Source organism: Molothrus aeneus, chromosome 20 (genome assembly GCF_037042795.1).
Source record: "Molothrus aeneus isolate 106 chromosome 20, BPBGC_Maene_1.0, whole genome shotgun sequence".
Lineage (NCBI taxonomy): Eukaryota > Metazoa > Chordata > Aves > Passeriformes > Icteridae > Molothrus > Molothrus aeneus.
This window is the reverse complement of record NC_089665.1, coordinates 702,476-730,281: the sequence shown is the minus strand read 5'-3', so window position 1 is coordinate 730,281 and position 27,806 is coordinate 702,476. Positions and strand designations below refer to the sequence as shown.

General features: G+C 63.5%; 1 protein-coding gene across 6 annotated transcripts; it reads right to left on the bottom strand.

Annotated features, from left to right (window-relative positions):
- Nucleotides 1-678: 678 nt before the first annotated feature.
- ELN (elastin) lies at nt 679-27,142 on the bottom strand. 6 transcript variants are annotated; one of them, XM_066563667.1, is made up of 42 exons: nt 26,988-27,142; nt 21,055-21,108; nt 20,611-20,637; nt 20,418-20,450; nt 18,981-19,025; nt 18,343-18,432; nt 17,933-17,992; nt 17,764-17,829; nt 17,634-17,681; nt 16,654-16,725; nt 16,446-16,472; nt 16,167-16,238; nt 13,594-13,620; nt 13,108-13,173; nt 12,790-12,834; nt 12,567-12,647; nt 12,417-12,476; nt 11,608-11,742; nt 11,483-11,524; nt 10,783-10,920; nt 10,658-10,699; nt 9,386-9,523; nt 9,261-9,302; nt 7,867-8,004; nt 7,742-7,783; nt 6,501-6,638; nt 6,376-6,417; nt 6,017-6,133; nt 5,879-5,935; nt 5,569-5,718; nt 5,437-5,484; nt 4,684-4,806; nt 4,441-4,494; nt 4,166-4,300; nt 3,951-3,998; nt 3,522-3,563; nt 3,268-3,306; nt 2,806-2,832; nt 2,352-2,393; nt 2,135-2,161; nt 1,989-2,039; nt 679-1,073 (listed from the first exon to the last, which is right to left on the bottom strand). In XM_066563667.1, the coding sequence occupies exons 1-42, from the start codon at nt 27,064-27,066 to the stop codon at nt 1,027-1,029; spliced, it is 2,856 nt and encodes a 951-aa protein (XP_066419764.1). In that variant the 5' UTR covers nt 27,067-27,142; the 3' UTR covers nt 679-1,026. The 6 variants fall into 6 exon arrangements, with proteins under 6 accessions (XP_066419764.1, XP_066419765.1, XP_066419767.1 ...); XM_066563668.1 differs by lacking the exon at nt 2,806-2,832; XM_066563670.1 differs by lacking the exon at nt 18,981-19,025.
- Between the last annotated feature and the right edge of the window lie 664 nt (nt 27,143-27,806).

Genomic DNA, 27,806 nt, shown 5'->3' with positions numbered 1-27,806 from the left:
TGTCACCCCCTGGGATGTCACCAAGGGCAGGCACAGCCTCCTTGGTCCCCAAGCTGTCACCGCGGCACAAGAAATTTTCTTGCACCTCCAGGCCCCCACGGTGAGTCAGAGCAAAGACCTTTTAATGGGTTCTGAGGCTGGCACACTAGGACAGGGCAGAGATGTCCCCAACACCTCAGGCCAGGGCACAGACCGCCCCTGGGACCCTGGCTTGTCACTGTGGGAAAAGGCAGAGGCGACCCCTAGAGCCAAAGCTGTCCCCCCGCCCCTCCCGTGTGTCCTAGCGCTGTTACCATGCACTGGGACAAGCAGCAGCCCTGTAGCAAGGACCCAGCACGTTTCCAGGCTGGTGCAGTGCCACGGGCTGGGGTGAGCCCCTGCATCATTGCCACCGCCACGGGGACGGGTCACGGACGTGGGACACAGGTTGGAGCCAGAATCCTTTAAAAACTTGTCCTTTATTAGTCTGTCAGAAGCGAGTCCCTCTGTATAGGGCGTCCCACCCAGTTATAGCAAAGTGAGCAACGTGAAGGGACTGAGCCCCTCCTGCCCGCGGCCCCCCCAAACCGGGGGGAGCGCGGGGACTGGGGTGGGGGCCAGGCTGACGGGGCCATCCCTCCCCGCACAGCTCCCGCCGCCGCCATCCCCTTCCCTCCCTCCCTCCCTCCCTTCCTCCAATGTGGGGTGCCCCTCATCCTGTGCCCCCCCGAGGGTCAGCTCTGGGGCTGGGGAGGGGCGCGACAGCCCAGCCCCCCAAATCCCGCAGAGAGCGATAGCACCAAGGGGGACGGCTGCTCCCCGCAGTTTATTCCGCGCTCCCTGCCGGGACCGAGGGGCGGGGGGGGGGGGCGGGCCGGGCGCTGCCGGGGAACGCGGGGTCCCTCCGGGGAACGCGGGGCCGGGCACGGCCCCGGGATGGACGGGGGAGTCCGGGGCTGGAGGAGAGGGTGTCTCAGCTTTGCTTCGGATTTACATTCTGGACCATGCAGTAGCACCAAAGTTCATGAGGTGATCGGTGACGGAGCGTTACTTCCGCTTCCTCCCGCAGTACTTCCCTGCCGCGCAGCCCGCGCCTGCACGGGGGATGCGGGTCAGCCCTCCCTGCAGCCCCGCAGAGATGGGACAGGCACGGGGACACCCCAAAGGGATGGGACAGACACGGGGCGCAGGGATGGGACAGGCACGGGGGGCAGCGATGGGACAGGCACGGGGGGCACCCCAAAAGGATGGGACAGACACGGGGCGCAGGGATGGGACAGGCACGGGGACAGCCTGCAGGGACGGGACAGGCACAGGGGGCACCCCAAAGGGATGGGACAGGCACAGGGGGCACCCCAAAGGGATGGGACAGGCACGGGGGGCACCCCGCAGGGATGGGACAGGCACAGGGGGCACCCCAAAGGGATGGGACAGGCACGGGGGGCACCCCGCAGGGATGGGACAGGCACAGGGGGCACCCCAAAGGGATGGGACAGGCACGGGGTGCAGGGATGGGACAGGCACGGGGGGCACCCCAAAGGGATGGGACAGGCACGGGGGGCACCCCGCAGGGATGGGACAGGCACAGGGGGCACCCCGAAGGGATGGGACAGGCACGGGGTGCAGGGATGGGACAGGCACGGGGGGCACCCCAAAGGGATGGGACAGGCACAGGGGGCACCCCAAAGGGATGGGACAGGCACGGGGGGCACCCCGCAGGGATGGGACAGGCACAGGGGGCACCCCAAAGGGATGGGACAGGCACGGGGTGCAGGGATGGGACAGGCACGGGGGGCACCCCAAAGGGATGGGACAGGCACAGGGGGCACCCCAAAGGGATGGGACAGGCACGGGGGGCACCCCGCAGGGATGGGACAGGCACAGGGGGCACCCCAAAGGGATGGGACAGGCACGGGGTGCAGGGATGGGACAGGCACGGGGGGCACCCCAAAGGGATGGGACAGGCACGGGGGGCACGACTGGCCACCGGAGTGGGGGACCGCACTCACCTCTAAAGCCCAGGGCACCCAGAGCTCCTCCGTAAGGCTTGGGGGGCTTCCCTGCAGCGGGAAGGCAGAGCAGGGTGAGCGGGACCCCCGCGGGGATACGCGCCCCCCCCCCCCCCAGAACAGCCCGCGGGGCAATGGACACTCACCACCGAATCCCAGGCCGCCGACCCCACCTGAAAGGAGAGCGAAGCCCTCAGCGCCACGGGGCACCCCCATTTCTCTGCCCCACATCACCCAGGGCAGCCCCCTGGCTGAGCCCAGCCCCCGGGGTCCCTCCCCGGCCCGTGGCCGTGTCCCCATGAGCTGGCCAGGCACGGACACGGGCCCCGGGTGTGTGCTCGGGTGCCGAGCTGGCGGTGGTACCTGGAAATACCGGTGATACGCCGAAGCCGGGACCTCCAACGCCTGGGGAAAAAGCAACAGCCAGTGACAGCCGGTGACAGCAGTGCCACTCTAGCGTGGACTGGGGACAGCCTGGCTGGGATCCCTTGCTCACTCCAGGGACAGGAGCTGATGCAAAAGCTGCCGTCCCCACCCTGGCACCTCTCTGGCTTCCCAGTGCTCTCCCAGGCAGCCGGGTGCCCAGCAGGGAATGGCAGCAGCACGGGGACAGCAAGCGGGAACGAGTGTGGCAGGATAGAGGACACACTCCCACGCAAGCCCCAAACTGCAGCACTCACCTGGCTGCAGCCCCCCAGAACCAAAACCTGCAGGTGGGTGAGCCCCAGTGAGGGTGGGGAGCGTGAGCACAGCCATGGGAATGTGATCAGGGACAGGCACTGGAGTCACTCCTCCAGCCCCTCTGGCTGTCCCTTACCTGGCTTGGGAGGTTTCCCAGCAGCTCCTGGATACAAGAATCCTAAGTCAGAGGGGGGCACCAGTGCAGCCCCTGCCCGGACTCACTGCCCCAGGGCCACACCCAGACCCTTCAGGAGGGGCCCAGAGGGTCCTAGGAGGGACCTGCATCTCCACACGTTGGGGACAGGGTACAGTACCATCCCCTGTTCCCATGGCATGGGCAAGGCTGGGGCTATGGCCCTCAGTCCCTGCTCAACAATGGCAATTCCTTTGGATCACCCCCTGGGAACAGGGCAGGTGACAAACAGAACAGGGGACAGTGACAGTGCAGGGTGGGATTGTACTGTGAGACTGGGAGGGGACAGAAGTGACCCATAGATTCCCTTTCTTTTTCTTGGCTCTGCCAGCACTCTGCTGCTGCTGCTGCTGCTCCCTGCAGCCCAGCCCTGGGGAGCCCCACACCGGGCCCAGCATCACTCACCAAGGCCACCAACTCCGAGCCCACCAACTCCAAGGCCACCTACAAGAGTAACCCGGGTGAGCACCAGCAGGGACAGACAGTGTCCCCAGTGTCTGACCCACTCCTCAGCCACTCCCAAGTGTGCTCATCCTTTCTCGGGCAGCCCCGCTCCCCCTGTGCCCAGAGGGAGCATCCCTCCAGCTCCACCCCTGGAGGGGAGCATCCTTCTGCCCGCACATCCCCACTGCCTGGCCTCAGCTCCTGCCAGCACTTACCTGGGAAGCCACCAACCCCTGGGACTCCAACCCCAGGAACACCTGCCAGAGAGACACCATTAACACCTGTCCCCCACAGCCTGGCACCCCCGGCTTGGAGCACCCCAGCCACTGCCCAGCCTGCTGGGGTGGCCCTGGCACCCATGCTGGGGGTCCCCACCACCCATCTCCCAGTACCCAGAGGGGCTTCAGCCCTTGTGTGACACACGAAGGAGAAAACTGTCCTCAGCGAGTCCAGGGCAGAGGGTACAGGTGGCACTTTGCACCCATGGGTGACAGCACACCACTTCCCACGCCTGGGCCATCGGGGCAAAGTGGGCATGCAGGGGGCAGGAAGAGAGGTCAGTACCCCGATGGCCACAGGAGAAGGATGCCCAGGGACAGTCTGAGGTGGCCCTGGGGCAGGGGGCAGGGGGCAGGGGTACGTACCGAATTTGGGAGGTTTAGCACCAGGCTGCACCCCTACTTGGGGGATGCCTGCAAAGTGAAGACACCATGGTTAGGACAGTGACCCCCACCCCGTCTCATGTGCCACCACCCTCAATCCCACCCACATCCCTCCCTGCCACCCCTTCATGTGGCTTGGTGGCTTTTAGCATTCCTAGCCACCACTATCCCCAGGCAGGGTGGGACAAAGCACGTACCTGCCCCAGGAAGGATGCCAGTTCCAGGCACTCCCACCCCTGGCACCAAGCCCGGCACGCCACCAACACCGGGTGTCACTCCGGGCACTCCGCCCACGCCAGGCACCACCCCTGGCACCCCTCCAACCCCGGCACCTGTGGGAGAGGGGTGAGAGATCCCGTGCTTGTATGGGATCATGTGCCAGGCCTGGGTGCCTGTGCCCAGCATCCCCTGCACTGGTCAGAGCCACACCAGGGCTGGTAGGGAGCCTGAGGGGCTCCCCAGGCTGACTCACCAAATTTGGCTGCCTTGGCTGCTGCTTTGGCTGCTGCTGCTGGACCTCCAACACCTGGGCAGAGACAGCAAGGGGGGTCAGACCCTGGGGAGGCCTCACAGCAAACCTGGGCAGAGCCCATCCCTCAGGCCTTGTCTGCAGTCCCCCAGGGACACTGCTGAAGTTTTCCTCAAGCCCATCCTGCCCCCAGAACTGCCGCCACACCAGCCAGGCTGCTCTCACCCTCGCCTTCCTCCTCCTCACCTGGGACACCTCCAACACCAGGAACCAGGCCACCCACACCAGGAACCAGGCCACCTACTCCAGGAACCAGGCCACCTACTCCAGGAACCAGGCCACCCACGCCGGGAGCCAGGCCACCTGCTCCTGCAAGGAGAAAGAGAAGGACTGGGCTTCAGCTTGGGAGGAAATGTGGAAGGAGTTGGATGAGAAAGTATGGCAGGCTGGGGGGAGTGGGTGGGTGGATGGACTATGAGATGGATATGTGGCTCGATGAGGACTGGTTGAAATGATGGTAGGATGGATGAATGGTTGGATGGATGGTGAGATGGATGAACAAATGGATGCTGAGATGGACAGATGGACAGACGGATGGAGGGGTGGTGAGATGGATGTGTGGATGGATGGATATGTGGATGCATGTGGAGTGACTGAATAGATAAGTAGAAAAGGTACAGATGGATGGATGGACAGAGAAGGGGACAGATGGACACTGAGGTGGTGGTCTTGTGTCTGGGTGGGCAGAATGGGGTATGGATGGACCAGTATGAGAAGATGGTGAACTTGGACGCTCCACAGGGCTCAGCTCACTGGACAGCAGCCCTGACACAGCCAGAACCTCATCCCACATTCAGCCCTTCAGGGAGCTCGTCCCTCACCCTGACCCCCAAGGACCCCAGGCACTGCTGGGCCTCAACTCCGACAGGGGAGCAGCTTGGGGTGGGGATGAGCAGGAGACAGGACACGTGGGATAACCCCAGAGAGATCCCAGCTTACCGTACTTGGCTGCTTTGGCGGCTGCTTTGGCAGCGGCTGCCGGACCTCCTGGGGACAGGGAGTGAGAGGGTCAGGAACGCGTCCCACCAGCACTGCTGGGGACATCCGAGCATCCCTTGGGCACCATCTCACCTGGAACGCCAACCCCAGGAACCAGACCGGGCACACCAACACCTGGCACACCCACTCCGGGCACGCCAACACCGGGCACGCCAACACCAGGAACGCCAACACCGGGAACGCCAACACCGGGAACACCAACACCAGGAACGCGTCCTGCTCCTGCAGAGAGGTTCAGGGATGTGTCCGAGGGGACAGACTCCTCAGCAGGAATCCCACTGACCTCCACAGCACCGGGGTGTCCCCACCTCTACTGTGTGCCAACACACCTCCTCCCTCCCTGGGACAGCTGATGGTGACGGTGCTGACAGTGGTGACTCACCGATCGCCGCTGCTTTCGCTGCAGCCTTGGCTGCGGCCGCTGCTGCCGGGCCACCAACTGCAGGGACACAAGGGACACAGTCAAGGACCTGCTGAGGCCAGGATCCTATCAGCGGCTGCTGACAGCCCATCTGCTCACCTCCAACACCGGGAACAGCACCAGGAACCCCAGGCACGCCAGGAACGCCTGGAACACCAGGGACACTGGGAACTCCAGGAACACCAGGAACGCCAGCGATGCCAGGAATGCCAGCTCCTGCAGGGAGCAAGATGGGAGAAGTCAGATCTGGCTGCAGCAACAGCTGAAAGGTTGGGCCTGTTCCGGCTCTGCCTCATAATCATGGCTGAGAGAGCAGAGCATCCACAGCCACTTCCAGGAGAGACCCAAGCAGGGCAGGAGAAGGATCAGTTCTGTGTCTTGCAAGACCCAGTGGGATGCATTCCAGGATCCTACCAGGTTTTGCAGAGCAGTGACCCTGGGCCCCTTGCAGCACATACCGTACTTAGCTGCCTTTGCTGCTGCTGCTGCCGACGGCACCCCTGGGGACAAGGGAGACACAGACCCTCAGCCACCATGGCCCTGCAGAGCCGGGCCATGGGGACAGGGCTCCTGGAACAGTCACCTGCCACCCCAGGGACACCTCCGACACCGGGCACTGCCCCGGGGACACCTCCGACACCGGGCACCAAGCCAGGGACACCTCCAACTCCGGGCACGAGGCCGGGGACGCCGCCCACACCGACACCGGGAACACCAGCGCCTGCGGGAACACGAGGGGACAGATCAGAGCTGGCTGCAGCAAGAGCTCAGTGCTGGCACCTGCCATGGCTCGGTGTCACCATGGTGCCCCAGAGAGTGGAGCATCCATGGCCTCATGCAGGACAGACCCCAGCAGGGCAGGGCAGGGCAGGGATCAGCCCCGTGACTCTGCCAGCGATTGCCTGGAAGTCACCAGCACAGGGAGCACAATGACCCTCATCCTCACAGGGCCCAAGCTGCTCCTTGTCATAGGGACATCAAGCCTTGCAGCCAGACAGGCCATGGAGGAGCTTTTGTCCTCATGGGACCATGCTCAGGAGGCCATCACAGCATAGAGCAACCTCTACTGAGTTCCTGCCTGAATTCCTGAATCCCATCCTTCCCTGGGCATGCAGAGGGACTTTTTCTACAATGTAAGGAAGAGAAATGGAAGAGAGGGGGCATCACTGATTCAACCATCAAAGGAGAGTTGCCATTGACCATGGCTCCTCCTGGGGACTCCCAGGGCTCTGCAGTGAAGATGGAGGAGAAGGTCCTGGCTAGGTACCAACTGCTGGCTCTGTCTTTTGGAGCAGCACCTGGAAGCCAGTCCTGCATGGAACCTCAGGGCCAGTTCTCCATGTGCACAAGCTCCAGCTTGGGGTGGTTATGGCTGCTGGACACCTGAGTCTTGCTAGACCCAGTTGGATGCACTTGATGCATCCCAACATTCAACCACAGTTCGGAGGACATTGACCCTAGGGAGGAGTTTCTCTGCCAGGAATCCCTGTCCTAATGGCACCAGCACTGAACCCGTGGGTAGCAGACATTGCGTCAGGTGGAAAACAGAATTGGTATAAAATCCAAGAATTCAGTTAAATCTAAAACCATGAATTGGGGCTCATCATTCACTTTCACAGAGCAGCCAGGAGAAACCCTGGAGAGGGAGAAGGTCCAGCCCTGCAGATGGAACCCCAGGACCAGGAAGAGCAGCCAGGAGCTGGGCTGAGCATTCCCCATTTCCCCTCAGGAGCGCTCCCAGGGGACAGCCCGAGGCTGGGCACCCCCGTGTGTCAGGGCAGGGTGGGCGGGGTCCCGGGGGCTGGGGCCCCTTGCAGCACATACCGTACTTAGCTGCCTTTGCTGCTGCTGCTGCCGACGGCACCCCTGGGGACAAGGGAGACACAGACCCTCAGCCACCATGGCCCTGCAGAGCCGGGCCACGGGGACAGGGCTCCTGGAACAGTCACCTGCCACCCCAGGGACACCTCCGACACCGGGCACTGCCCCGGGGACACCTCCGACACCGGGCACCAAGCCAGGGACACCTCCGACTCCGGGCACGAGGCCGGGGACGCCGCCCACACCGACACCGGGAACACCAGCGCCTGCGGGAACACGAGGGGACAGATCAGAGCTGGCTGCAGCAAGAGCTCAGTGCTGGCACCTGCCATGGCTCGGTGTCACCATGGTGCCCCAGAGAGTGGAGCATCCATGGCCTCATGCAGGACAGACCCCAGCAGGGCAGGGCAGGGCAGGGCAGGGATCAGCCCCGTGACTCTGCCAGCGATTGCCTGGAAGTCACCAGCACAGGGAGCACAATGACCCTCATCCTCACAGGGCCCAAGCTGCTCCTTGTCATAGGGACATCAAGCCTTGCAGCCAGACAGGCCATGGAGGAGAAGTGGCTGGGTCTCCCAGCAGGTGTCTAGGGGGGCACTGGTCCGACTGGGGAGCTGACAGCCTGGACCTGCTGGCACACATCAGTGCCACATCGACAAGCACCAGGTCACTTTTCAAAGGACTGAATATCGGAGGGCTTTGTCCTGATGGGGCCCTGTTCAGCAGGGCCACCACAGCACAGAGCAAGCACTGCTGAGTTCCTGCCTGAATTCCTGAATCCCATCCTTCCCTGGGCATGTAGAAGGATTTTTTTCTACAAATTATAGAAGCGATGGGCAACAGTGGTTTAACCCTGAAAGGAGAGCTTCCATTGGACATGGCTCCTTGTGGAGATTCCCAGAGCTTCACAGTAACAATGAAAGAGAAGGTCTTGGGATGTGGCAATTTAAATTCTGGCTCTGTCTTTTGGAGAAGAACATGGACCCCCAATGGAGTGTGAAATCTCAGGGCCAGTAGTGCCTCCTCCCTTGGCCCATGCTCCAGACTGCCCTGTTGCTTGGCCATGACCCTTGGCCCCACTGTAGCTCCTTGGGGCTGGTTATAGCTGATGGATCCCACTATCCCACCACATTTAGGAGGACAGTAACCCTGGGAAGGGCCCCTCTGCCAGGAATCTCTGCCCTAATGGCAGCAACACTGAGCCCTTGGGAAGCAGATCCTGCAACAGGTCAGCAGCTGGAAATGCATTTGGTACAAAATCCAAGAATTCAGTTAAATCTAAAACCATGAATTGGGGCTCATCGTTTACTTCCACAGAGCAGCCTGGAGAAACCCTGGAGAGGGAGAAGGTCCAGCCCTGCAGATGGAACCCCAGGACCAGGAAGAGCAGCCAGGAGCTGGGCTAAGCATTCCCCATTTCCCCTCAGGAGTGCTCCCAGGGGACAGCCCGAGGCTGGGCACCCCCGTGTGTCAGGGCAGGGCGGGCGGGGTCCCAGGGACTGGGGCCCCTTGCAGCACATACCGTACTTAGCTGCCTTTGCTGCTGCTGCTGCCGACGGCACCCCTGGGGACAAGGGAGACACAGACCCTCAGCCACCATGGCCCTGCAGAGCCGGGCCACGGGGACAGGGCTCCTGGAACAGTCACCTGCCACCCCAGGGACACCTCCGACACCGGGCACTGCCCCGGGGACACCTCCGACACCGGGCACCAAGCCAGGGACACCTCCAACTCCGGGCACGAGGCCGGGGACGCCGCCCACACCGACACCGGGAACGCCAGCGCCTGCAGGAACACGAGGGGACAGATCAGAGCTGGCTGCAGCAAGAGCTCAGTGCTGGCACCTGCCATGGCTCGGTGTCACCATGGTGCCCCAGAGAGTGGAGCATCCATGGCCTCATGCAGGACAGACCCCAGCAGGGCAGGGCAGGGCAGGGATCAGCCCCGTGACTCTGCCAGCGATTGCCTGGAAGTCACCAGCACAGGGAGCACAATGACCCTCATCCTCACAGGGCCCAAGCTGCTCCTTGTCATAGGGACATCAAGCCTTGCAGCCAGACAGGCCATGGAGGAGCTTTTGTCCTCATGGGACCATGCTCAGGAGGCCATCACAGCACAGAGGAAGCCCTGCAGAGTTCCTGCCTGAATCCTGAATCCCATCCTTCCCTGGGCATGCAGAGGGACTTTTTCTACAATGTAAGGAAGAGAAATGGAAGAGAGGGGGCATCAGTGATTCAACCATCAAAGGAGAGTTGCCATTGACCATGGCTCCTCCTGGGGACTCCCAGGGCTCTGCAGTGAAGATGGAGGAGAAGGTCCTGGGACCTGGCTAGGTACCAACTGCTGGCTCTGCCTTTTGGAGCAGCACCTGGAAGCCAGTCCTGCATGGAACCTCAGGGCCAGTTCTGCCTCCTCCCTTCGCCCAAGCTCAAGGTGACCCTGCTCTTTGGCTGTGTCCCTCATCTCCAGTGAGCTCCTTGGGGCTGGTTATACCGGATGGATCCACCATCCCAGCAATTCCACCACAGTTTGGAGGAAAGTGACCCTGGGCAAGGGCCCCTCTGCCAGGAATCCATGCCCTAATGGCAGAGGCACTGAACCCTTGGGCAGCAGAACTTTTGTCAGGTCTGCTGCTGTAAACGAGATTTTGCATGAAATTCAAGAATTCAGATGACTCCAAAGCCACGATTTAGGCTCATCATTCACTTCCACAGAGCAGCCAGGAGAAACCCTGGAGAGGGAGAAGGTCCAGCCCTGCAGATGGAACCCCAGGACCAGGAAGAGCAGCCAGGAGCTGGGCTGAGCATTCCCCATTTCCCCTCAGGAGTGCTCCCAGGGGACAGCCCGAGGCTGGGCACCCCCGTGTGTCAGGGCAGGGCGGGCGGGGTCCCGGGGGCTGGGGCCCCTCGCAGCACATACCGTACTTAGCTGCCTTTGCTGCTGCTGCTGCCGACGGCACCCCTGGGGACAAGGGAGACACAGACCCTCAGCCACCATGGCCCTGCAGAGCCGGGCCACGGGGACAGGGCTCCTGGAACAGTCACCTGCCACCCCGGGGACACCTCCGACACCGGGCACTGCCCCGGGGACACCTCCGACACCGGGCACCAAGCCAGGGACACCTCCGACTCCGGGCACGAGGCCGGGGACGCCGCCCACACCGACACCGGGAACACCAGCGCCTGCGGGAACACGAGGGGACAGATCAGAGCTGGCTGCAGCAAGAGCTCAGTGCTGGCACCTGCCATGGCTCGGTGTCATCATGGTGCCCCAGAGAGTGGAGCATCCATGGCCTCATGCAGGACAGACCCCAGCAGGGCAGGGATCAGCCCCAGTTGGATGTGCTTCTGAACCCAGGCAAGTTTCTGGAGGATGTTGACCCTGGGCAAGGGCCCCTCTGCCAGGAATCTCTGCCCTAATAGCAGCAACACTGAGCCCTTGGGAAGCAGATCCTGCTGCTGGAATTGGATTTGGTACAAAATCCAAGAATTCAGTTAAATCTAAAAGCATGAATTGGGGCTCATCGTTTACTTCCACAGAGCAGCCTGGAGAAACCCTGGAGAGGGAGAAGGTCCAGCCCTGCAGATGGAACCCCAGGACCAGGAAGAGCAGCCAGGAGCTGGGCTGAGCATTCCCCATTTCCCCTCAGGAGCGCTCCCAGGGGACAGCCCGAGGCTGGGCACCCCCGTGTGTCAGGGCAGGGTGGGCGGGGTCCCGGGGGCTGGGGCCCCTTGCAGCACATACCGTACTTAGCTGCCTTTGCTGCTGCTGCTGCCGACGGCACCCCTGGGGACAAGGGAGACACAGACCCTCAGCCACCATGGCCCTGCAGAGCTGGGCCATGGGGACAGGGCTCCTGGAACAGTCACCTGCCACCCCGGGGACACCTCCGACACCGGGCACTGCCCCGGGGACACCTCCGACACCGGGCACCAAGCCAGGGACACCTCCGACTCCGGGCACCAATCCAGGGACACCTCCGACTCCAGGCACTGCCCCTGGACCTGGAGGGAAGCAGAGTAGTCAAACCCTCAACAAACACCCCACATGGTCTGTCCCAGGGTCACAGGAGTCTCTTGGGCACCAGCTTTGTGGTGGGTTCCTCACTCATCCTAAAGCAGCTCCTCAGGGTACCTGGGATCTTCTTGGGAATTTTATTCCCAGCTCCTTACACTCATCAGGGGCCTGGCTACCCAGGATGTTGGGGACTCCCAGGGTCCCCCAAGGCTGTGGTTACCCATCCCAGCTGCCTCAGAGCTGGCACGTTTTCCCTAAATGCTCCAATGTGTGATTTGCTCCTCACTTTTCTCCCACAGAGAAGTCAAACAGGGAGCAGTGGAAATCTGCATCACCAGGAGCATCCCTCACTAGGGAAGGACTGCTCAGCACAAACACCAAGTCCCGGCCACTCCGCTGACACCTGGGAGAGCAAACCCACATCTCATGGAGAGACTGCGTGTGATGGGCATGCTCTGCTCCCTGCCAGGCTGCTGCATCCCGAGGGGCCCTCAGCCCTTCATCACTTCTGGAAAAGCTGCTGGAGCTGGGATGGGGGCAGGGAGAGCACCCCATAGAATGGGATAGGGGCTGCTGGGGCAGCTGTGGAGCCGCACAGCCCCTGGCATCAATGCACGGCTCTTCCCTGTCCCGAGATGTGTCCGAGGCAGCAGGAACTCACCAAAAGCTCCTGCCTTTGCCGCTGCCTTCGCTGCTGCTGCCGCTGCTGCCGGTCCTCCAACTGCCGGGATAGCAGGAGGTAGTCAGGGATGTGGGATAAGGGAAGGAGACCCTCCCTGAGCCCCAGGGCAGAGCTGTCTCATTGCCTCACCTCCAACTCCTGGGACACCGCCGATGCCGACACCGGGTGCAACTCCTGGGATGCCGCCAACGCCAGGCAAGACCCCGGCTCCTGCCGCAGGGGACAGCATGGTCAGCGGGGACACAGGGACACAGCCAGCATCCCCGGGGCTGGGAGGGAGGGAGTGGGGACAGGGAGCAGCTCCCTGCTGGGGAGATGGGTGGTGTTTCTGCCGCAGAGGCCGCAGACTCACCAAGTTTTGCTGCTGCCTTCGCTGCTGCTGCCTGCGCTCCAACCCCTGCGGAGGGACACGGGCACTGAGCCACCGAGGTCCTGGCACCATTCCCACCTCAGCTCCCCCACCCCACAGGGACCCTGGGGACCAGGCACTCCTGCCAGCATCCGTCCCCCTCTGCTGTGGGAGGTGCTGCTCCCGTGCGGGCTGTCCCTGCAGGCCGCAGGCAGCCGGGCAGTGCCCAACACCCATCCAGGGCCAGCAAGGGGACAGGGTGCGAGTTCCCCTGCCATGCCCGTGCCACTCCCCACCCTGGGGCTGCGGGGTCCGGTGTACCTGTCCCGGTGGGGTATCCTGCCTTTCCTGCCAGGAGGCCGGCTCCTATCCCGCCAGGCCTGAGGCCTGCAATCACAACACAGCGGTAGAGCCACATCAGGCACCACCCAGGGGAAGGAGAACGAGACAGACAGAGCAGCCCCCTTGGATCTCCTGCCCCCAGCACCACAGCATGCGAGGGGATGCCAAAGCCAGCTCCTCCCCACTTGAGATCCCAGTTCAAACATCCCTGCCTGAAGCTGGAGTGGCTCAGGACATATCCTATGGATTAACAGCTCCCAGGAATGCCAGGAGAGTTGAGTTCCCAGGCTGGTCCATAGCCACCATGGGCAAGGCATGAGGTCCCCAGTGGACCACCTCGCTCTGGGAGCAGGATATCCCTCACACCGCCCCGAGGGTCAGCGGCCATGAGGTCACGGTGGCAACCACGAGGTCGGTGGAGCCACGAGGAGTGAGGACACAAGCACTCACCATGGGGCAGCTTACCATTGGTGTAGGGCAGTCCATAGCCACCTGGGGACGAGAGGAGGGGAGAGGAGAGAAAGGGGGGTTAGCACCTGGCTGCTGCTGGCCCTCTGCCCCATGGCGTGGCCCCACTCTGCCAGGGGCCTGCAGCACCGGCCCAGGGGCTCCGTCCATTTGTGACAGTGAATCCTCCGGGATACAAACCCCCGTGCTGGAGCTGGGCCAGGAGATGCTGTTCTCCCTCACCTTGGAAGCAGTGACTGAAGGAGCCGCCCCTCTGAGCCCAGGCCGAGGGCTGTGGCGCCTGGAGCTGTTGTGCAGGAGCCTCCCATGACCCCGCTCCAGCGAGGGGTCCCGCGGGAGCCCCGCGGCAAGAGCTGTACCCAGCTGGCTGCACCCCGGCCAGCTCCGGAGGAAAGGCTTTAATTGGAATCAGGGCTTGGGAGCCTCGGCTGAAACGTGACCTCGTTAGGAGGTCGGTGTGAAGGGATGGGGAGGGATTATGGGCTGGGACATTGTGGCCAGGGAAATGTGTCCTTGCGAAAGAGCCGGATCCCGGCACTCGGAGTGGCGGGGATGCCCCTGACTCAGCAGGGACCGTGGGCTTGGCACGGGGACAGCAGTTCCCAGCTCCCATCACTGCTGGCTGCAGCCCGAGGCCATGAGCTGCACAGGGTGGGGGATGCCTCCAGCAAGGAGGCCATGGGCAGGGATGTGGCTGCCTGCAGCCAGGATGGAATTACTCATGGCACAGCATCTCTTTGAGCACTGGACTCCATCCCCTCCCAGCAGCCAGCATGTGGGGACCAGATTTCCTTCCATCCTGCCAGGCAATCCCATGGTGTCCCACATCAGCACAGTGGTGCTGGCAGGCAGAGGCTCACAGTGAGCTGTGCCCCACCTTGAGGGCCACCCTTGCCCATCCAGGGACACCTTATCAGCACCTTGCTCACCCTAAAGCTGGGAAAGGGGTGACACACATGGAGGTGACTCCAAGGGCCAGAAGTCTAAGCCTTGGTTCTCCAAGGGTTTTGCTGAGTCCAAGTCCAGATCCCCACCACCCCCAGCTGGATGGGAAGGCAGCCCCTGCCCTGGGACTGTGTCCATGGGAATGTCACCAGCACTGCCAGCAGGCTCAGGCCCTGCACACACTGGGGCTCTGCATAAACTGATGTCACCCAAGCACAGCTGGACACTGGGGAATGGTCCCCATCCCTACAGCATCAATGGGACCCTGACCTCAGCCACAACTTCAGACTGAGCCTCCAGTGAGGTGAGTGACCCCAGGGCCACCTCCTGAGTGGGACAGCTCAGAAGGAAGTCATCTAAAGAGATGATTTTCCACTGAAATGTTGTTTGTCCCATTGTCCCTCTTCCCCTCTCAACCTGGACCTACTGCAGCAGGGACAGTGCAGGGGACAGCCCATGTGTGGCATCCCCAGATCCACCCACAGCATCAAGGCAAGAGCCTCCACAGCCAGCAGCACAGGCTGTCCTTGCACTGCCAGCCCTGAGCCCTCAGAGGTGACAAACTGGCATCCCCCAGCACCCCAGGAAGGTCTGGAGACATCTCCATGGTCCTGGTCCCTGTCCTGGGGCTGGGACCTAGACGGGGTCCACAGGCAGCAGGGCCGAGGCTCCTTAAGGATCATAACTCTGCTCCAGTGCAGGAAACAGGAGTGGGCCAGGATCCCTGCTGCTGCCTGTGGCCACAGACCCTGCTGGGGGGAAGCCAGCAGAGCTGCTGGGGCTGGAGCTGGGCTGGGATGTGCTGGGCTGGGATGTGCTGCCTGGGGTGGGCTCCTCTCACCGAGGCTCTCCTGCCTCCAGCAACTTGTTTGGATGCACGGGGATGGGGGCCCTGCCTGCATGGGGCTGCCCTCCTCCTCAGGATGCACTGGGGAGCAGTCAGGTGGCAGCACGGCCCCTGGAGGGCACAGAACCTGCCACTGTCCCTCCATGGACACGGCTGCCTGGGGACAGGCAGAGCTGGCACCTGGCCCAGGGCTGGGAGGGGAAGGTGCCCAGAGCAGCGTGGGCTGGGAAAGGGGTGCTGAGCTCCCCCAGGCTGACCTGGGCTGGGGCTGAGCCCTGTCCAGGTGGGCCATGGGGACAGACATCTGCCTGGAGCCCGCAGGCGGCCTCAGCTACAGCTCCTTGAGCCAGGATACCTGGCCCAGGTGAATGCCAGGCCCAACCCCAGGAGCCACAGAAACCAGACTGTCCCTGCAAGGGCTGTGCCTTGTGCCAGCAGGAGCTGGCAGGGACATCCCAGGGTGGCCTGGCCTAGAGCATGTCCCCAGAACGTGACCCTTCCTACCTTACAGCAGCCGGGGGAGGCACAGCGGCACAGCACTGTCCACACAAGTGGGGGCAATGCTCAGGCATCACCCTAGGAGCTGCCCGGGGGTGCCACAGGCAGGGCACAGCAGAGCCCTAGGCGCTGTCCTGCTGTCCCAGGGCCAGCACAGGCACTGCCAGCTCTGGGGCACTGCAGGCACCGTGCCTCAGCCCCGGGGAACGGCGGGTCCTCCTCCTGACTGCTGGGGATCCTTCACCCACAGTGAAGCCACTCTGCTGGCTGTGGAGCTTACCTGGGAGCTTAGGAGCTTTGATGGGATAACCCAGAGGGACACCGGGCTGCTGACCTCCAAAACCTCCCAGTCCTGCAAACCAACAGCAGACGCTCACCTGGAGCCCGCGCCACAGCTGCCACCAGTCCCGGAGGGAAGGGGGTGCCCCAGGGCACCCTGGCAGAGAAGAGTGGGTGGCTTGGGAAGCCCTGAGGCATCTTCTGGTGTGGGGAGACCATGGCTGTGAGGAAGAGGCTTGGGAAGGAAGAGAAGGACAGGCAAGAGAGATGGGACACTCACCAGGAATTCCTCCAAAGGCTCCAGCACCTAAAAAGAAACACAAAGACACCTGTGTGAGCCCTGGGCTGCTCCTAGAGGCCCAAATGAACCTAAGTGGATTCACTGCCAAGTGCCCCGTAGAGCTTTGATCCCGAAGGCTGGGCTGGGGTGCCAAGCTGGAGCCAGCCCTGAACCAACCCCAGTGTTCCAAGGGGATGAGGGGACCTACCTGGGGCTTTAGGCTTGACTCCAGCTCCAGTGGGGACTCCGGGCAGCACTCCCACGCCAGGGAAACGAACACCTGGAGCAGAGACCAGAGGGGTGAGCTGGGGCCTCACTGGGGATGTTACTGGTACCCAAGACCCCCACAGCCAGCTTCCAAATCCCTGTCACCAATAGCACCCTCATCCTTGGGATCTTGCTGGCACTGCCCTGTGCCAGCTGCCTGCACCTCCAGCTGCCAGGAGGGGTTTGCTCCAGGCCTGGAGCTGCCTGTGGAACAGACTGGGAGCCTGCAGGGGACATGGCACTCAAGAGGGGTCCCACTGGTGACAGCAAAGCCCCAGCCAGGCCTGGGCAGTGCTCTCTGCCCTGCTGATGCTCGGTGGCCTGGGGCCAGACAGGGCTCTCGAGCCCTCCAGGGCAGCAGACAGTCTTGTGGCCTTGGAATCGTTTGGGTTGGATTTTTGGGTTTTGAGTTTCCTTTTGGTTTGGGGTTCTTTTTCCCCTTCTTACAAATGTCTTTCATTATAACTCGAGCATTTTCAGACATGGAAAAGACATTCCTGACCAGCAACACACTTCGGACAGTGTCGAAACATCTTGTTTTCACAAGTTTTCCTCCCCCAAATTACTTTGCACTGAGGAATTCCTCTCTTCCGCCACCTCCCCCTCCTTCCCTCGGCCAGCCCTGGTGGCTGTGCCAGCTCCTCTCCCAGTACTGGTGCTGCCTGCCCCCGCCACGCTTGGCACGGGATGGAGCTGCCGGGTCCCCCCATGCCTTTGGCACGGTGGAAATGTCACTGTAGCCTCAGCCAGGGGGTTTGGAAGCTGTGGGGAGCAGGAGGACGCAGGCAGGCAGCAGGGCAGGGTGCTCTCCCCACAGGGGTGCTGGCAGGGTGGGAACCCCTCGGAGCTGGGGTGCTGCTGGCAGGGTGGGAACCCCTCGGAGGTCGGGTGCTGACGGTGGGGTGGGCATCCCCAGCTCACCTGCGCCAGGGAGCACGCCACCCGGAAAAGCTCCAGGAATCCCAGCACCTGCAGGCAAAAGAAATTCATGGATGAGGGACCGGATAGAATCGCTCCCCGCCCCGGCCCCGACGCCGGGGCCGTCACCTACCTGGTATTTTAGGGGGTTTCCCTGCCGCGCCAAGGCCGGGCTGCACCGCGCCTGGCACCACGGCACCTGCGGGCAGCAGAGAGCCCTGAGCCCCAGCCCGGCTCCTGCCCACCCCGGGGACAGCTCTGCCCCAGGCTCGGCTCTGCTGGGAGCGAGGGGTATTTCCTACCTGTGGAGACCCCGAGGCCACCAGGACCACCAATTCCACCCACGCCTCCAATGCCAGCACCTGGGGGCATTGGGAAGAGGGGTGTACCTGCGGCTGGCTGGAACGGTGCCAGAGAGGGGACAAGCTCAGGATGGCCCTTGGGGGTGAAGGGGACACCCTGAGGCAGCCCCAGGGCTGGGTCCCCCATAGTGGGCACAGGGACCAGGCAGTTGTGTGGTCTGTGCTCCTGGGGGCTCAGGTTTGGCCAATTCCCCATGCCTGGGATCCTCCAAGTTGCTGGGGAGCCCAGTGAGAGCATCAGCTCCTGCCCGCAGCCCTGGCTCCAGGGAAATCTGTCCTGGCCCAGATGCCCAGGGGACACCCCTGGCGGCTGCCCGAGCCCACCTTGCCCAGACCCCCCCAGCACTCACCAGCTTTGGCTGCAGCCTTGAGCGCTGCAGCCGAGGCGGCTCCCGGGAATGCCGCCCCGGGGAAGGCTCCAGGGAACAGACCCGCAGCACCTGTGGGGAGAACAGCCAGCATCAGCACCCCTAAAAACCAGCTGCCCAGCGGGTATCCTGCCCTCACAGCGGGCACAGGGGCTGCTGAGCCATGGGGGCTGTGTGGCAGTGCCAGGGCTGGCGTTAGGCTGGGCAAGGTGGCGTTAGCAGGCACTGCCCTGTCGTGCATCCCCCAAATTCTCGCTCCCATCCACATCCCACCTGGCACACACACCTGACACCCCTGCAGTGGGTGCTGACACCCCTGCCTGCAGGCCCTGGCTGACCGTCTGCAGGCTCTGTCCCTCTGCTGCTGGCCCTGCAGGGACCCCAGGTGCCCCTCTCCTGCAGGGTTACCCCACTGTAGTTGATGTGTCATCATGCTGGGGGCCCTCGGGGCTGCCTGCTGGGTGCCTGTGCTCCCCCAGGTCTGGGAAGGGCACCCAGCCCAGATGGGGGAGAGCTGTGGAGATGGGGACAAGGGATGTGCTGTCCCCAAGGTGGGTCTCTGGGGACATCACCCCGGGGATGGCCAGAGCAGGGGGGGACAGTGCTCAGTCAGTGCTCACCTGGCTGCAGGCCAAGGGGGCCGAGTCCCCCAAGTCCTCCGACCCCTAGGAAGAGAAGCGGGGTGAGGTGGGAGGTGGCCAGGCCCAGAGGGACAGAGGAGTCCCTGTGGCACCGTGGGGATGGGAGAACAGCCCAGGGACGGGCACAGGGATGGGTGACAAATGTCCTCGCCAGCACTCGGGTTCTCCATCCCGTCCCTCTGCCTCACCCACCCCCCGTCCTGCCAGGCCACAAGGGGACAGAACCAAAATGTTTATGGCTGAGGAATGAGTCCCTGGGTCTCCAGCCAGCGCTGCCTTCCAACATCTGGGGCTCATCAGCCCTCGCTCCCTCCAGGCGCAAATTCCGGAGCCGCTGGCTCCGGGCGCGGACCCCGCTCGGCTGGGCCTCGGCTGGGCCTCGCAGCCGCCCCGCGTTTGGTTTTAATTACGCCGAAATAAAGGGCCTTGTTTTTCTTTCCACGAGCTGAAATCTGAGCAAACGGAGGCTGTCAGCCCCTGCCTCGGGCTGCAGCTCCCACTGCGCAGCCGGGCACACTTGGGGGGCCGGGGCATGGGGTGGCCCTGCCCTGGGCACAGCGGGGACCCCCGGGGTGGGCACAGAGAGGACCCCGGGGTCTGCCTGAAGCAGCATCAATCTCTCCATGGGGATCAAGGCACCAGGCAGAGAGTGCAAGGACAAGGGGGAGTGATTTGAACCAAAAGAAGAGAGATTTAAATTCAATGTTAGGAGGAAATGCTCTGCTCTGGAGGTGGGCAGGCCCTGGCACAGGCTGCCCAGAGCAGCTGTGGCTGGCCCTGGATCCCTGGCAGTGCCCAAGGCCAGGTTGGACAGGGCTTGGAGCAGCCTGGGACAGTGGGAGGTGTCCCTGCCATGGCAGGGGGTGGCTTGAGATGGGCTTTGAGGTCCCTTCCAACTCAGGCCATTCTATGATTCCATGATTTCCCTTGGCCCCACATGTTGCATGTTCAGTCCCTGCTGCCCCAGGCTTGGTGCCCTCCAGCTGCACATCTTCCTGCCAGCATCTCCCCTCTCTCCTGGTGATGTCTCCTCTCCCCAGCATTCCTAAGCCCGGCAAAGCCCAGCATAGGCTGCGGAGCCTCTGCAAAAGCTGCTTGGCCCCAATGGCAGGCAGGTGGAGGCACTGCCAGCTTCCCACCAGGACAGTGGCTCCTGCTTTGCATCTCCTCCCGCAGCTCTGGCACAGCTTTACAGGCAGCAAGCACCCCCAGAGGGTGGTCTGGGGGGCTGGGGGCAGAGGGCAGTGCTGAAGCAAGGTGTGGGAGGGAGGCTCCTGGAGGCTGTGGCAGGATTAGTGTGGCAGTGCAGGGCTGGGTGTGCCTTGGCCATGGGGAAGCAGTGTGAGGGCAGCAGTGTTTGGGAAATGTCCCAGCCACTGGCCTGGAGGTGGTGAGAGCCAGGGAAAGGCTTCATACCTGGTTTGGGAGGTTTTCCTGCAGCCCCGAGTCCTAGGGGAGAGCAAGCGCAGGGAGAGGGGTCAGAGCCATCCTCCCGCCGAGCGTGCCCGGGCAGGGCACACGGGGGACAGGGCAGCCCCCTGCCCATCTCCTGGGCATCCTGCCCCTCTCCCCAGCCCAGCACAGCCTGTCAGGGTCTGCCAGCACTCACCTGCTCCCAAACCTCCAACTCCAGCACCTGCGAGCAAGGGCAGAGTGTGAGCAGTGCCCCAGGAGCACCCAGCCCCCAGCTGGGCCCCTGAGGGTCCCTGGGGAGGTAGGGGGGTCACACGGGTGTCAGGGGTGGGCCATCCCCCTGCCACGTCCCAGGATTTTGGCTGAAGGTCTGGGGACAGGCTGTGACCTCTGAGCACCTCCTGGGCAGGGTGTAGGTGCCAGCCCTGGGCAAGCCTGGCACTGCCACCCAGTCATGTCCCCACACCGTGGGGCTGATGCTGAGTCCATGGTGAGCAGCCAGACAAGATGTCCCCATGTCACCTGATCCTGGCTGGCAGATCCCCAGCCTTCCATGGTGTCTCAAAGGCATTCAAGGACCCCCCAGGCACCAGACCATCCTCGCAGATGCCCCCTCCCAGTGGTGCCTGGGCCCCCTTACCTGGGAAAAAGCCTCCTCCTGGAACTCCCCCTCCCGGGATAGCACCAGGAACCCCTGCAAGAGAAGAGAGCCTTGTTAAAATGCCCCCAGAGGCCCAGGCAGGGAGGCAGGGGGCTCCTCTTGGTTCCCCAGCTGCTCCCTGCAGAGCAGTTGGGATGTGGAGCTCAAAGGCAGGTCCCTGTCTCTCCCTGCATCCCTGCTTGACCAGGGTGACAGTGGTGGCAGGGCTCAGAGGTGCCCCAGCTGGGACCCAGGTGTCAGCAGGAGCTGGCCTGCATGGGAAGGAGGGACATGGGGCTGGCTGCTCTCCAGCTCTGCATCCCAGCTCCTGCCCCACCCCACAGCCAGGGCTGTCTCCATCCCCTGCAGCCTCAGGTGGCTGTGGAGGGTGGCTTTGGGCATGGCCAGGGACCTGGGGCTGTCCCAGTCCATCCCCACAGTCCCTGATGGGCCCAGCCACACTTGAGCATCCTCTGGGGCTGCCCCAAGGATCCTTGGGTGTGTCCCGTCTGCCGAGGTGCCAATGGGAAGAGCCAGCTCAGGCCAGTGGCACTGGGGTGACAGACTGGGAGAACACTGCTGAGACCCATGGGACCCCCCTGTGTCCCTTTGCCTGTCTGTGTGGCACTAAGGTCACCACCCATGTCCCAGCACTTCCCAGGGCACCTCAGCTCATGCTCAGAGGCCACAAGAGGGTTTTTTGGCTGTTTTGTACACTGGCAGTGCCACATGTCTGCTGCAGGCCACCGGGCTGCCCCCCTGGCTGGGTCCTAGCTCCACCAGGGCCGTGGGTGGACTGGGGACACGAGGGGGCTGCAGGGCAGAGAGAAGGACTGGGGACACGAGGGGGCCGCAGTGCAGAGGGAAGCTCCTCTTCAGGCAGTGGGAGAGGGGCTGTGGTGGGGTTTGCAGGACAGAGCAGGACAGGGGGGCTGCCAGGAGGATGTGGGGGCGCTGCTGTGGCCACAGTCCCTGTGGGGAGCTGCAGCCAGCCCTGGTGCCTGCACTGCCACAGGGGATGGACTTCAGGGGGCACGGGCACTGTAGACCCTACGGGGGCCTGGCTGGGACCAGAAGCCCCTGCAGGGGCCTCCCCAGGCCCAGGAGGTGGGTGCAGCCCTGGCAGCACCACCAGGGGTTGGGCAGTGCCCAGGGGCTGGGCAGGGCAGTGCCACCCCCGGGGGGGACAGGCAGCTGGCAGGACTGGCACACCACAGCACATTGTGCTGCACATCTCCATGGCAGATGTGGAGCAAACTCTGGGGGCGTCCCCCACACTGTGCCCCACTCGTGGCAGGGATCAGAGTGTCCCCTGGGCCCTGCTCACTGGTCCTTTCCACCCTGGGCACCTGGCAGAGATGCCCAGACCCCCTGGATCCACCAAGGTGTCAGGACACCCCCGTGTGTGACAGGGCTGTCGGGCAGTGCTCAGGAGATGCTGGGACAGGACATCCCTGGGGATGCAGCAAGCAGGGGAGGAGCTGTGCCAGGACCCATCACACAGACCCAGGCCTGTGTCCCCCCACCCCGTATTCCCTCCCGAGGTCCTGCCAGTGTCCCTGGACAGGAGGGGACAGGAGGGGACACACGCTCAGCCCTCTGGCATGGCATGGCCTGGCCAGGGGGGACAGAACGGCTCCTTTTCCCAGCACATTCCCCGCCCACACCACCGCCCCAGCCTGGAAAAACACAACTCCAGCTCCTGCCTTGTTTCCCAACAAACTCCAAGCGTCCCCTCAGCGCCGGTTCTCCCTCCCAGCCCTGCTGCTGCTGGGAGCCAGAGCCGGGCATGGCCAGGGACTGTCCCCACCCGGGAGGGGCTGCTCAGCCCCCATCACACTGCCCAGCCTCAGCCCCCCAAAACCAGGCAAGGTCCCTGGTGCTGGGGTGACCCCGACTGACCTTCCCCACCCCTCTGTCACCCTGTGCCAGTGCTGGAGACTCCCAAGGAAGCTGGGACAAGGATTTCTCACAGCATCCCTGCAGTGTGGGGACCACAGAAATGTCCAGGTGTCACTTGCCTACAGCCACAGCTGCCAAACTTATCCCTTAATCATCATCACCACCCTCCTGGGGCACTGGGGGTCCCGCCAGGAGGGTCCCACTGTGGTGATGCTGTTACAGCTCCCTCCCCAGGTACCATCCCAGAGAGAGGGCTCCGTGCCTGGACACATCTGGGAGGGTTGCAGAGGCTGTGCTGGTCTGTCTGCTGCTCCTGCTCACATCAGGAGGTCAGCAAGGCCTGGCAGGAGATGGGATGGCCTGGAGGCAGTGGGATGGGTGGCTGGGTGGTGGTGCCATGTGGCTCTGGGGGGACAAACCTTTCCCTCAGGAGCTCTTCCTCACCAGCTCTGCTGCCAGGCACGGCTGGACCTGCACTGCCCTGGATGCTCCTTCACAAGCTGCTCCCCCAGAGCCCAGCTTGGGGCTGTTCCCTGATGCAGGCACTGCCAGGGGGTCTCTCCAGATCCCCCCAGCATCTCCAGTCCCTCCCCCTGGCAGCACCACTGAGCATAGGTGTTGGTGACAGCCCACACACTGGTGACACTGTGACCACATTGGGCTCTGGCCATCACTCTCTGGCCATCTCTGTCCTTGCCCAGCCTCAGGGCCAGCAGCCCCCAGCCCAGTCTGGGGTCTGTGTGCTCCCATTTGTCCTCTCCACTCATTCCCTTGGCACAACAGGGAAGGGGAGACTGAGTCAGCAGCTTCCCAGCGCTGAAGGAGCTCTGTGCTGCCTCTATTCTGAGCCTGCCAGGACCCTGGGAAGGGGAATTTCCTGGGCTCCCAGCCTGTCTCCCGGGCTGGGCTGGCTGTGAGCCTGCATCCCACCCCAGGGACGGCTTCTCAATCCAGGGGCCAGAGAATTCACAGCCACTTGTGCAGCCCCAGCTGTGTGAGGGTGTGAGCCATGGAGGTGCTCAGGATCTGGTGTGGAGTCTCCTTGTTTATGAGAATGGGATATTTCCCCCCCCAGCTCCATCCACAGGTGTGGATATCCAGGCTGTTCCACTGCCAGAGCTGCTTCCGATCCCATTTGGATCAGCTGCACTGTTTCTATCTGCACCAGTGCTTGCAGCTCCCTTCACAAGCCAGAAATGCAGAGGATTTCTTTATTCCATAGGTTTTGAGACTGAGGCCAGGACGGAGAATCCAGCACAGCACATCCTCATACCTCACCCCTCTCTGCCCATGGGCACCCGGAGGAGCCTCAGTGCAAAACCACCGACATTTCCCCTCTTCCCTCATTCCGCTGTTTTCTTTTTCTTGGGAGAAAGTTATGGAAACATTCAGTCTCCAAGCGACTTTGAAGCTGTGCTGCATCCCGGGCCGAGCTCGCTGGTAGCAGCTCGGGGAGCGGGGGGGCGGCTGCCGAGGCCTGGCTCCTCTCCAGCCCCCCTGAAGCTCCAGCTTTCATCTCCGAGCGCCGGCGGGCGAGCTGCACCCTGCCAGCTGGGAGAGGAGGGAGGGAGCAGCCCTGCAGGCCAGGCTCCGGCTGGGAAGGGGAGATGCCATCCCAGCCCCGCCCTGGGGACCCTGGCTGTCCTCAGAGGGTCCCCACAGCCCCAGGCTGGGTGCTACCACACCTGGTGCCGGCCCCTCTGCACCCACCCGAGCTGCTCCCTGTGGGCCCAGAGCTTGCAGGGCTGGGACCTCCCCAGGGCCCCTCTTGTCCCTCCTTGGGGGTGTCACTGCTGGGGAATCCCCTGTGCTCCACACAGGAAGCACTGAGGGATGGATGGAAGCACTGAGGGATGGATGCCCTGCTCCAGATGCTGGGACAGGCTGCACTTGGCACCTTTAGGGAATCATAGCACCTTCCCCCTGCAGTGACCTGTGTGCAGATCCCCACAGTGCCAGCACAGCTCTGCTCCCCAGGGGCAGATCCCCAGGGGCTGATCCTGACCTGCTGCTGGAGGTTTCCTGAGTGCTGCCAGCTCAGCCCCTTGGCACTTCTCTGAGGTGACAGCCTGGGTATGAATCCCTCAACCCTGGGATGTCTCAGGGTTCCCTCTCCTGCCAGGCTGATTTTGAGCTGCACTGGCAGCCAGTGCTGGAGGACAGAGCCCTGACCATTCCCAGCACCCTGTGATCCCCCCTCATCATGCCACCATGCCTCTGTGACAGCTCTGTCCCCAAGGGGTGAGGCACCAGGCTTCAGAGGCACTGCTCAGTCCTCCATGGGAGAGCCTGCTGTGTCCCACCAGCACTGGGACCATCTCCAGGGTCAGCTCACCTCTTCTGTGAGCTGCTTCCCAAAGCAGCAAACACCCCTGGGGACTGAGCCGGGGCCCAGAGTGGGGCCAACAGTCCCGAGCTGCTCAGGAACTGCTGCAGGGTCTCATCCAGAGTCCAAATTCCTCCAGAGATGGTCTCAGCTGGCCATGGCTTGAAGGGTCAGAACAAAGCCAGCCTGGACCAGCAAGCCACATCTCTCTCACTGTCAGAGGTGGAGAGTGCCCAGGACTGAGCACATCCCATCCAGCACCCTGAGCAGGATTAGGCATCAACAGCAGCTCAACTTCCCAGGCAGCTCCAGGTTCTGGGGTCCCACTGCCTGCACAGCCAGGGCCACCCCGAGGCTGGGGTCTGTGAGCTGCAAGGCACGGGCAGATGGAGCTGCTGAGGGCTGTGCCCTTGGTGACAGGTGGCTGTGGCTGTCCTGGTGCCCATCCAGCTCCGGCACTGCCCACAGTATCCTGCCCCCTCTCCTCCTCCGCTCCTCAATCCTCTCTGTCCAACAAGCCCCGCACGACAGCCCCGGCACCGGCCCCGTGGCCGATGGTGGCTCTGCCCATCACACGCTGTCCTTGGCACAGCCACCCGGCTCTCCAGAGGCGACTGTCCCCTCCCTGGTGGTGCTGTCGCCTCCTCAAAGCCCTCTGCCCAGTTTGGCCACTTCAGCGGAGGCTCTGAATCTGTGCTCAGCTGTTCTCCCCGCCTGGGTGGGAGCTCAGCCTCCAGTCTGCGCCGAGACAGGGGCTGGTCACCGTGCTGCGCTGGCCGGGCTGTGTCACACGGCCGGGACACAGAGCCCTGCGCTGGCCGGGCTGTGTCCCAGGGCCGGGACACAGAGAGAGCCCTGCGCTGGCCGGGCTGTGTCCCAGGGCCGGGACACAGAGCCCTGCGCTGGCTGTCACCTCCCCGCCCGGCCGCGTGTGCCACACCTGCGTGTGCCTGGGCTGAGTTGTCACACAGCGCTGGGACCGCGCTGGGACAGGGACGCGGCACTGGTGGCACAAGGGCGATGAGGGCAGTGTGCGGGCTCCCTGGCACCCCCAGCCTGCGGTCGGGGTGGGTCGAGGCGCTGTGCAGCTGCAGCAGCCCCGGGGCTGTCACGGCCACACACTGAGCAGCCGCTCGCACACAGCGACCGCGGGATGCTGCCACCCACCCATCGCCCTGAGTTCCCGCTGCCACCGAACCGCGGGGTGACAGCTGACACCTCCCCCGGCCCCGCGCACTTCTGAGTCCCATGGGAGTTTGGTGGCCATCCCCGGTGCCCTGCCTGCGTGTTCCTGAGCCTTTCATGCCTCCAAGCCTCTCATATTCCCTAGCCTCTCATGTCCCCAAGCCTCTCACCAGGACACCCTCGCAGCCTCCCCCTGACAAGTGCTTGGTGCAGCGGTGCCGTTACCGACTGCCCCGTGTCACCAGCTTCGGTGACATCCTGTCCCACCCGGGCATGGCACAAACCACCTGTCGGTTTGGGGAGCAAAGAACCCTCAGGGAGGTGGCACCGGGGCCTGCCCACCCACCCTCGGGGAGGCAGGCGAGGTGGGTGCCTGTCCCTGCTCGGGGCTGGGCAGCCGGGGCAGGCGAGGGGCAGGCGAGGGGTTGCCCGGAGGGTGGCAGCCCCGGTGCCCGTGGAGGGTCCCCGCAGGACCGGAGCGAAGCTGGCCGGGCTACCGAAGGAGCCTTCCGTTCCTTACCTCCTTGCTGAGTAGCCGGGAGGATGGAGAGGAGGAGGAGGACTCCGGGGAGGAGGGGTGCAGCTGCCTGCCTTGCCATCTCTTGAAGCAATGCCCCCGTGCTCCCGCGGGCTGTGTGTTTTATCCCAGAGCTGCTTAATTGTTGCTTCCAAGGATGCGAGGGGAAGGGGAGGGGGGAGAGGAGGGAGGGGAAAAGGAGAGGGAGCGGGGGGGAGAGGCACAGGACACTACGTCATGAGGAAAGGCCAAACACACACGAGCCTCTCCCGCCGATTGGGCTGGCTGCTCGGGGAGGGTTTTTTTCCTTTCCCCCTTTTTTTTTTTTTCTTTTTTTTTTCTTTTTTTTTTTTTAATTCCTCGCTGCTCTCTCCAAGCCGGCGCGTCTCTGCCAAAAAAGCTGGAAAGGGGGGGAGCTGCCAAGGCAGGCGGTGGGGGAGGACGGGGGGCCTGCGCCCAGCGGCATGGGGACCACGGGGTTTAGGGTGATGGATGTGCATCGCATCCTGACTGGCACCTGAGTGGTCTCGCATCCCGGGTGACAGCGGAGCGTTTCGCATCCCAGGTGGCATCGGCCCGAAAGGGGACTGGGGGCAGGTGGGGACCGGCGGGGTGAAGGGATGGGGGGTCCGGGGGTGCAGGCAGGAATTCGGGGGATGCCGCTCCAGCTGCGGGGCGCGAGGGATGGGATCGGCCCGATGCCCGGAACCGTGCCCGGTGCCAGTGCCCCGTGCACGGAGTCCGGATCTCGGGGCCGGTGCCAGTACTGTCGCCCGGTGCCCGGATCCCGGTGCCAGGTGCCGGTACTCGGATCCTGGTACC